This window comes from Carlito syrichta, unplaced genomic scaffold, assembly GCF_000164805.1.
Source record: "Carlito syrichta isolate Samal-C Ts95f unplaced genomic scaffold, Tarsius_syrichta-2.0.1 Scaffold309642, whole genome shotgun sequence".
Lineage (NCBI taxonomy): Eukaryota > Metazoa > Chordata > Mammalia > Primates > Tarsiidae > Carlito > Carlito syrichta.
In genome coordinates this window covers 257,446-267,527 of record NW_007253738.1, presented here as the reverse complement: position 1 = coordinate 267,527, position 10,082 = coordinate 257,446, and the positions used below count along the sequence as shown (strand labels likewise).

At 43.2% G+C, this 10,082-nt stretch overlaps 1 protein-coding gene across 3 annotated transcripts; it reads left to right on the top strand.

The window, feature by feature from the left end:
* Positions 1-233: 233 nt before the first annotated feature.
* PDCD2 (programmed cell death 2) lies at positions 234-7,982 on the top strand. Of its 3 annotated transcripts, XM_021717311.1 has the most exons (7): positions 249-342; positions 442-535; positions 1,127-1,369; positions 2,047-2,178; positions 4,986-5,089; positions 6,158-6,271; positions 7,371-7,723. In XM_021717311.1, exons 1-7 carry the CDS (start codon positions 253-255, stop codon positions 7,527-7,529), a joined length of 936 nt encoding a protein of 311 aa, XP_021572986.1. In that variant the 5' UTR covers positions 249-252; the 3' UTR covers positions 7,530-7,723. The 3 variants fall into 3 exon arrangements, 2 of the variants coding, with proteins under 2 accessions (XP_008065675.1, XP_021572986.1); XM_008067484.2 differs by having other exon boundaries at positions 234-535; XR_504932.2 differs by lacking the exon at positions 4,986-5,089 and having other exon boundaries at positions 234-535; positions 7,371-7,982.
* Positions 7,983-10,082: the final 2,100 nt, after the last annotated feature.

The window sequence follows — 10,082 nt, the reverse complement described above, 5'->3', positions numbered from 1 at the left end:
CCACGCGCGGACCGCGGCCGAGGTACTGAGGGCGTCCCGAACGCTCGCTGCCCCAAGACCGCCGGCCCGCCACCCCCGGAGTCCCGCCGCCACAGACCGGAAGCAGGGACGCGAGGGGCGGGCCAATGCCGGGGCTTCCTCTTCCCCCCGCCCCCCCCCCGCCACACCGGTCCTGCAATCCACCGCGCGTCGGACGTTGCTCGTCTCGCGGCTTCCCTTCCGGTGACCGCCTTCCACCTCCGCCGCGCCCCCATGGCCGCCGCCCGGGCTGTGCCGGTGGAACTGGGCTTCGCCGAGGAGGCGCCGCTGTGGAGGCTGCGCAGCGAGCAGTTCCCCAGCAAGGTGGGCGGGCGGCCGGCGTGGCTAGGTGCAGCCGGACTGCCGGGGCCCGGCGACCTAGCCTGCGCGTCCTGCGGCCGTCCGCTCTCCTTTCTGCTGCAGGTGTACGCGCCGCTGCCCGGCCGCGCCGACGCTTTCCACCGCGGTCTGTTCCTCTTCTGCTGCCGCGAGCCGCCGTGCTGCGCCGGCCTGCGAGGTGCGTGGCGGACTTGTTTTTCCTCGACAGGCCCAGCTGCGTCCGCGCACGTGGCTGCCATTCGTAGCTTGTTGGGGCGTGGGGCGTGGGGCGGGCGGCAACCTTCGGACCAGCGCCGGGGCATTCTCCTGCGTGGTGCAGGCTGCCTCGCCTGGTCTCGTTGCTGATGAACTTGCTGCCTCGCCTGGTCTCGTTGCTGATGAACTTGAACCGGTTCCCAGAGTCCCTCCACTGCATGTGTGAGAAATCTGGCGTGGAGTTTAAAGTGTTTCTTTTGAGTCGGGTCTCAGGCTGTCCAGGCTGGAATGCAGTGGGGCAAGGGAAGACCTCTGCCTGGCAGCCTTTCCATCTCAGCCTCCCAAAGTGCTGGGATTAGAAGCGCGAGGACCGCACCACACCTAGTTTGGGGATTTTTAAAAACTGCTTATTCTTTTCTCCTCTTCCAGAAAGTAACCTCCCTGAAAGCAAAAAGTTTCGTTTCTCTTTACAAAATGAGTGTTTTTTCCAATTTATGTGAAGAGGCTCAAATATTTGAATTGCTATTATGTTATACTGAAAATATTTATAACTTTTCTCTGCATTCTGTCTTAGTTTTTAGGAACCAGCTACCCAGGAAAAATGACTTTTACTCCTATGAGCCACCTTCTGAGAACCCTCCCCTAGAAACAGGAGAATCAGTGTGTCTCCAACTTAAGACTGGCGCCCATCTCTGCAGGGTTTGTGGTTGTTTAGGTCCCAAAACATGCTCCAGATGCCACAAGGCACATTACTGCAGTAAGGAACATCAGCTCCTCGACTGGAGATTGGGACATAAACAGGGGTGTACACAACCAGGTGAGCTGTCTTTTATAGTTTCAGCTTAGTTTCATAGCTTTTGTCAACCCAAATATTTTATTCTCAAGATAACTTCGAAATTAACATTAGAAGAATTATAGTACTTTTCAAAATGTTCGTAACTGGGGCTGGGTGCAGTAAGCTCACTCCAGTAATCCCAGCACTGTGAGAGGCCAAGGCGAGAGGACTGCTTCAGGCTGGGAGTTCAACATTAGCCTGGCCAACATAGCAAGACCCCCTCTCTACCTAAATAATAATAAAAAAGAGCCAAGCATGGTGGCTCATGCCTGTAGTCCCAGCTACTTGGAAGGCTGAGGCAGAAGGATCGCCTGAGTCCTAGAGGTGGAGGCTGTGGTGACAGTTATCATGCCACTGCACTCCAGCCTGGACAAGAGTGAGACTGACTCAAAAGTAAAATACAATATAAATAATTATTTTTTCGTAACTGGTAACACAAACACCTTTATAAAAAAGAAGTTGTGAGGTCTTAATCACTGTTATGTTAGTGCCTTTTCTTAATATAGGCATTTATGATCCCTACTCTAAAATGCCAGAACTACAAATAATAATAGGGAAAACTGTTACTATGTGGAATATGATACTTTAGAAAGAACAAACTATTAGACCATCTTATAAAACTAAAGATTGCTAGTATGCTAGTACCTTTCTTGTTTTAGATTATCGGGACCATACAGTTCCAGACCACAACTTCCTGTTTCCAGAATTTGAAATTGTAACAGAAACAGAAGATGAGATTACACCTGAAGTTGTGGAAAAGGAAGATGCCTCAGAGATTATAGGGAGCATGGGTAAGCACTTTTAGAACTTCATTCATAAGTAACACTGCTCGAAGGAAAAGGCTCAGCATATCAAGAAGAGAGATACTGAGCAGAAAAGACTCTTACTTTGGAGGCTGCAACTTGTGATTTTTCAAATACTGCCTCGGGCAAAAATATACTTCCTGGGCCTGGCTTCCTGGCATATATCAGGTATGTTCTGCTCCCTGTAAAGACAGAGGAGGCATCCAGATGCTTGCGAGCTGGTGGGTTCCTCTGGGCTCCCAGATCTGTTTCTCAGACCGTGATAGTGTCAGTGCCCAATGTTTGGCATGCAGAGGGATCCTTTAAAAGTAAGTTTCTTCTTCTTGTCAGTTTTAGATACACAAGTTTTTTTCAGTTTATCTAGAGTGCATGTTCTAGAGTAGTACCTATATTACATAGAATAGTAGCCAGCAGTTATCCAGCACTTACTTTACACAAAGGGCTGTTAGTATATGAGCTCATTAAATTCTGACAGCAGCCCAATAAGTCAGAAACTGCCCCATTTTGCAGGAGAGGAAATTGAGGTTCTGGGTGTAACTTGCTTTGGTCACATAACTGTTAAGTTGTACATTGTGAGTTTGTGACTAGGTCTTGCTGAGTCTAGACCTTGAGCCATACACACAGCCACCACAGCATTAGACTTACAGACTCTAAATGAGAATGTCTGCTTACTGGTTCGTGGGTCACTGTGCCTGACCTCGTGCTTGACAGTGGAGACAGTGGGAAGCAACAACACTCCAGTGGTCAGGTGCGCACAACCCCACAGGAGCGCACAGATCATACACAAGGAACTCGAATTCTGTGTAATGACTGATAGGAGTTTAAGGAACACTGCCTGGAAGGGCCATGTGTGTGTCTTAATACTTACACACTGTTGCTTGTTTTTAAAATGGACAAATACTGGAAATGCTTACCTTTAGGAGGGCTAAGGGTGAAGGCTGGACTTCGAATATGCCTTGTTAATGTGGATGTAACTCTGGAAACATGCATTTTATAGGACTATAAAGTAAAATTAAGTTTTAGAAAGTAGTCCCTCATCATCAAAAGTAAATGAAAAATACTGAATTAGTCATATAACCATGCAGAGCATGTTCTAGGTGACTCACATGCCTAATGGAATATACTCCAAGAATAAAAAGAACAGAAAGAAAATGCTGGTGCTTTCAATAAACATGTTGTGGCTAGAATGTTGCTGTTATTTTGAGATAATTGTGTGTGTATTGTAGGAGGAAGCAAATGAGTAATTATGTTAATGCTGCTGAGAGCTGAGGTGTTAAGCATGGGAGAAAGATGATGATAGTTGATGAGATTAAATAAAAACCCTGTAGGTCTCAGTTTATATAGTATATAAACTATATAAAGTTTATGTAAAGTATAAATATGAAGTGTGTATACTGTGTAAACTCAGTATCAACTCATGATGTATTTAATCCATTGTAAAGGCTTAGATATAATGACCACATCAGTAGCAATGGGTATCTCTGATGCCTAGATGGTAGTATCTAAACAGCATCTCTCTAAAAGGAACTCCACGCTCTTCAGAGAAGTGGTTGAGTTCAGAGCTGGATCAAAAAATATTAAAATAATGTTGGGACATGGACATATCAGAGATCAAAGAATCCATCAACGATTACTATGCTTATGTCAGAGGGTCTCAAGAACCCATGTGAAAAGGCTGGCAAAAATGGGCAATTTGAACATCCATGGGTTACTAACTGCAGTGGATTAAAACATATCAAATATGTTTCATAGGTTCAAAATGATACTGAAGGGAAGGAGTTTGTCTTGTAGTGGTATACATCTGAATTCACAGATGAAGTTATATATCTGGGATTTACTTAAGAGTGATGGAGTTGGCAGAAGTAGTAGGGACAGGAGACAGTGTTGAAACTGATTGATGATACAATAAGAGGTAATTCATTATAACATTTCTACTTTTGTGTATGATAAATATTTTCTGGGCAACCCACTTTCGGGTCCCCTCTCACTGCCAAGAGCTTTCCTATCTTCTAATAAACTCTGACTTGCTCACTCAAGAAAAAATTTTTTTTTTACTAAAATGAAAAGAAAAACGCTTCCTCAAGGTAGCTGAGACTTGAGTTCCCAGGTGAAAGAGGTTGGCAGGAGGCAGTAGGGTTCCACCTTTACAACGTCCTAGAGGCTACGCTGGAACTTTGCTCATGCACTCAATGGAACATGAATACGATGGCGTTCCGTAGTCCATCAGACCTGGCAGTGCAGGGGAACGCCATTAATGCCCTCCCAATTTCGTAAAAGCAATTACTTTAGCTTATCTGACCCAGGGTGTATCATAGTTATCTTTTGATAAATGTTATGAAGACTGAAGTTTGTCCTGGGAGACACTGTTGGAGACAGCAGTGGTCCAGGGTGGCTGGATTTCCAGGAGTAAATGTGGAGAAGGAAATGAGCATTTAGTGACTGAATGAGTGTACCAGCTGGGGACAGAAATGTGTGACATGAAGAGACTTGTAATGAGAGCCCTGACAGCTTATGGACAAGTAGTGGTAAGAAGGGCTCACAGTCGCTGGGTATCCATAACGTGCTGGGCACAGTCCTAGTCCTTGAGTTGGTAATTTTGTTATTTTGAAGCTTTATAGGGAAGTGCTGCATGGGACTCTGCATAATAAATGGTGCAGCTTGGAGTACTTGGAGATTCAGATGGTCCAACTTTAAGGAATAATTAAGGGATTAAAACTGGCTTCCATCAGCATGTGTGGACTGTCAGGTTGTGGAGATTATTTCTGTGTACTGCAATAGTGATATTGATTTTTCAGGCGAGGCACTTGAGGAAGAACTAGATTCCATGGCAAAACATGAATCCAGGGAAGATAAAATTTTCCAGAAGTTTAAAGCTCAGATAGCCCTTGAACCAGAACAGGTAAAGTAGAATGCATGCCTCTTTATTGTGTTCTTTTTAGGCCATGCCTCACGAGTATAATCCCTAAGAAGTAGCTCTTTAAAATCACACTGGTCTGTTCCTTGGGAGCCTATATAAGCAGGTTTTTTATCTTTTACAAGAATTCTTCACACAGACGGGTCACATAGAAAGGGGTTTGGCAGTGCTGATTCTTTTAACGATTATTGAAAGACTATAGGTTATTCTGTTTATCATTCAGGGTTCATTTTCTAAAGAAAACATCAAGGATGAGATGAGTGAGATGTTGCCTAAAACACATGAATTTTAGTAATCACTGGCCCCCCAAAAAAGTTATTTTTTGCGCTTTTTCCAACAAGTACCTTTGGCTTGTAAAACTAACATGACACATTAACAGTACATCATCCCCCTTTAACTTCCCTCACCATAAACATAAATCACTAAAGAAAACTCAGGTACATTCTTATAAACCAGCCACTTGATAAAATATCCAGGGGATTATAGGAAGAATAGCTCTGGGGCCTAAACACTACAAAAGTGGTTTCTGGCAATCCATATGCTTAACAAAACATAGGAAACCCACTCAGTTGTTACAGGAACTTATTACAGTGAAATTCATCTGTGTTTGTAGTATTTATCAAAACATCCTATTTCACTTGATATTTGTCCCTTATAAAACTTTTCACTAAGGTTCCTTCAAGCATGGACTCAGGGCAGCATTTTGGATCAGAACCTGGTGATAGGGAAACAAGGTCTTATTCTTAGTCCCATCACAGTGTATTTATAGGTTAGGATTCTAACAGTAGGTAGTAAAAGCATCATCAAGGAAATTGAATGTTGGTACCCCAGTCAGGTAAGCTGAAGTAATCACTTTGGGGACACTGAGAAGCATTAGTGGTGCACACGGGCACAGCCAGGTCTGATGGGGAACTGTGAAAGGCCTTTCAGCTCAGTGCTCTCACAAGTGTGGAAACATGTCTGGAGTTTCTCTAAATGATCATCAGATAACATATTACCATCTCAGACTTCAAGGTAAGGTGTTGATTTGAACATGATGCTTATTGATTTTAGATTCTCAGATACGGCAGAGGAATTGCCCCCATCTGGATTTCTGGTGAAAATATTCCTCAAGAAAAGGATATTCCAGATTGCCCCTGTGGTGCCAAGCGAATATTTGAATTCCAGGTAAGAACTATTTTAGTGTATAATCACGACGATTTACACTTTTAAAAATTAGAAGTGGTACCACAGTCATGTGTGCACATTGGTCAACATGGCAGTACAGAAGGTGCCTTATAATGAAAATGTGTCCTGCCCTACCTCAGGGCTTGTTCCCTAGAGGGAAGTATCTGCTTTTCCTGCTGTTTGTCAGTTTCCAAGTTTTCAGCCATTGTTTACTGACTTCTGTGATAATGAGGATTTACGTGTAACAGTGTATGCCAGCTACACTATCCTTCACTTCCAGTGTGAGTGCATCACTATTTTTAGTGCCTCCTTTGTAATTTTAAATAATTAAAAACTTTCTTTTCTTGCTCCATTAATTAAAGACCTTGACTCCATACTTCATGATAGTATTTTGAAGCTCTATTTAATCCTGGTTTGTGGATTTGTTAGAACAACAAGTAGATATAAACATTAAGATGAATGTTTTTTCCAAAGGGATGTTAGTATCAAAATCCATGAATAAGGTAGAAATGCTTGTGAACTGTGGATTCACTGACCTTATCTAAATTGTAAAAACAGTTACATTTCTTTGGACACAAAAGGAATTATGAGGACTCTTGGTTCTTAGTGCCAAAGTTCTGGATGCCCAAAATGTGGTGATAAGGTTTTGCATCAAGTGATTTCCTTTCGTGGTGGCAGTTCTGCCTCTCTCTGCTTTCTGCCTGACTCCTAAGACCAAGTCTAGTCTATTCAAATCCACCAACAGATACCTATTTGTATTTTTCACCAGGAGTTTGGGTCAGAGCAACATCTGCTGTTCAGGTTTTAAATGACACAAAATAGCAGTTGCTCACATAGAAGCCTCAGCCCTATTTTGTGGCATATTAGTAATAAAAACAGTTCATTAACAGCCACTTGTAACTCCTTTTTCAAATGGAAAAAGAGACACCCAACAGAAGGCTGGATGAAGTCCAGAGGGGCTTTAAAGCTTAAAAGTATTTTAGATTGTGAAATATGTTAATTGTCCTGCTGGGGAGTTTGGAGATAGAAAAGTTCTGTGGAGAGCTGGCAGTGCTCTCTTCTGGAAGGGCCTCCTAACTGTGTGTCATTCTCCTCTTAGGTCATGCCTCAGCTGCTGAACTACCTGAAGGCTGACAGGCTAGGCAGGAGCATTGACTGGGGCGTCCTGGCTGTCTTCACCTGTGCTGAGAGCTGCGGTTTGGGTACTGGCTACACAGAGGAATTTGTGTGGAAGCAGGATGTAACAGATATACCATAAAGCATCCTAATGCCTTAAAAATGTTAATAGTCTTTTGTGCCTTGCATTTCCATTTCTAGGACTTTATCCTAAGGAAGTAATTATTCCACAAATAGAAGTACAGAGATGTTGCTTGAGGCATTGTTTACAGTATCTAAATATCAGTAAAACAAAAATGTCCAGTGACAGGGAATTAAATAAATTTTGGTACATCCGTAGTATTAATTATACACACACACACCTTATGGACACCAAATTAGATACACATCCATACTGACACCAGATATCATTATAGGTGATATCCATGGTATGACCATATTTTTGTTAAAATACACATTTATATGTACAGAGAAACAAATCTGTAAAGATGCACACTAAATATGAACTGGTTACCTGTAAATGGTGGGACTAAGTGAAAGGATCTTTTTACTTATGTTTATTTCTTTCTATAATAAAAACGAGTTATGTGCCTAAGTCAAACCATCTCACTCTGAGAGCACTTTGCCCTGTTTGCAAAGTTAGGGAAAGAGAAACATTTAGGTAAGACTCCAACAGACTTGTCTGATCATCAGCTGACCTTCACAGGCTCTAGTAGACACTGGAAACCAGAACATGAGAAAACACCCTCATTATGTCAGTGAGTATGATGGACAGGATGCTCTTATTAATGATTCTAAAGCTTCAAAACTGACCTTGGATGGCCAGCGACCCGGCTTACAGGGGAGACACTGAAAGGCAAGGTGACAGCCTTCCTTTTCCAGACTCAGCACTGGACACACACACCCTATCACCTCAGTGATGGGATATAGATCAGTTAGCATCTGGCCCAGTAAGCAGCAGCCTGAGGCAAGGAAGGCCCTGAGGTCAGCTCTCAAGTGTGGGATGTTCTGTTTCTGATACATCTATCCAAGCAAGTGGCTCCTAAGTCCACTTTTAACCATGCTACAATGGATAATTCCCATTTCAGCACCAGTGATGCCTGCCCCGAAGACACTACTTGAACACTGACAGCCAATTCTGTTAACTTTCTTGTGCTGTGTTACTAAACTGCATTAGCTCACATCACCTGCTAATGTCACTGACCACTTGGGCTATTTTACTACACTTGTCATTCACAAAGTCCCAGCCTACTAGTCCATGTTATGTATGTGTAAGAGTAAATATGTAATTTATATTAATAGTATATGTGTAGATGATAGTTACACATAACATCATATGGAAAACTGCAGTATGGAGTTTCTCCCATTGGGAGGTTTGTTACTAGGCTACTTTTTTTTTTTTGAGTCAGTGTCTCACTGTGTTGCCCAGACTGGAGTACAGTAGCATGCTAACACCTAACACAGCCTCGACCTGCTGGGCTCAGGCGATCCTTTCAGTAGCTGGAACCATGGGAACGCATTACCATACCTGGCTAATTTTTTGATTTATTGTAGAGACTAGGCTACTAAGAGAGAAAATGGTACTAATTTTGAGCCTGAGATGGCTAAATCAACAATTACCTATAACTACCATGTCAGCCCATGGCCACTGGAGGAAGTTGTCATCAACTAGTGGCAAGAGTTGGTCATGACACTTAATAGGAACTACAAGGACTTCAGGAAAACTGGACAAGTGGGGCCTTTAAGATCCCAAATTTTATATAATTCCTGCATAGACTGCTAAATTATGACTGCTAAGGGCTTTCTGTGGTAAAAGGTGTTATTTGGGGGCATCACCGGATGGTATGGACAATCTTGCAGGCACTTTGGAGTACCCCTCCAAGCTACCATTCGTTTGTATCCCAGTCAGCTTTGAAATGATCATGTAAGTTCGCAGGGCCTTTCCACTTGAAACAGGTGGTGTCAAGAGAGGGAGACACATTGGCCCAAGTCATAAGAAAATGTTGCAGCACCGACTTAGCATCTGTGTTAAAAAATAGCAACTGTACTGAAAATAATACAACATAAAACATTTAAATAAAAAAAATGCATGAAGCAAACTCAGTTGCCTCTAGAAACATCAAGACATTTAAAACCACACCGCAGGGGAATCACCAAGTCTCCCTAACAGAACTGTGGCTCAACAGTGGTGCCAGCTGTTTTACTGCAGTTCACACATGCCACTCAGCCCTGCATGGCTTCACATCTGCCCAGGCAGAACCACTACCCTACTGTACAGAGCAACTTGTTCAGCTGTGTCTTTTTATTTCAGATATTGAGTGCTGGTCTCATCATCCTTTGAAAATTATAAAGATCACCGCAAAAAAAGTCTAAAAATGTTTGTGTTTTTGGGAATCACACTGGTGACAGTATTTCGTTAATTTTCTTTTTTTTTTCTGAGACAGTCTCACTGTGTCACCCAGGCTGGAGTGCAGTGACACGCTCACAGCCACTGCAGCCTCAACCTGCTGGGCTCAGGCGATCCTTCCACCTCAGCCTTCCAAGTAAATGGAACCAGAGGCGCATGCCATATTGCCTGGCTAATTTTTTGATTTATTGCAGAGACAAGGTCTCGCCAAGTTGCCCAGGCTGGTCTTGAACCCGTGGGCTCAAGCAATTCTCTTGCCTTGACCTCCCAAAGTGCTAGGATTACAGG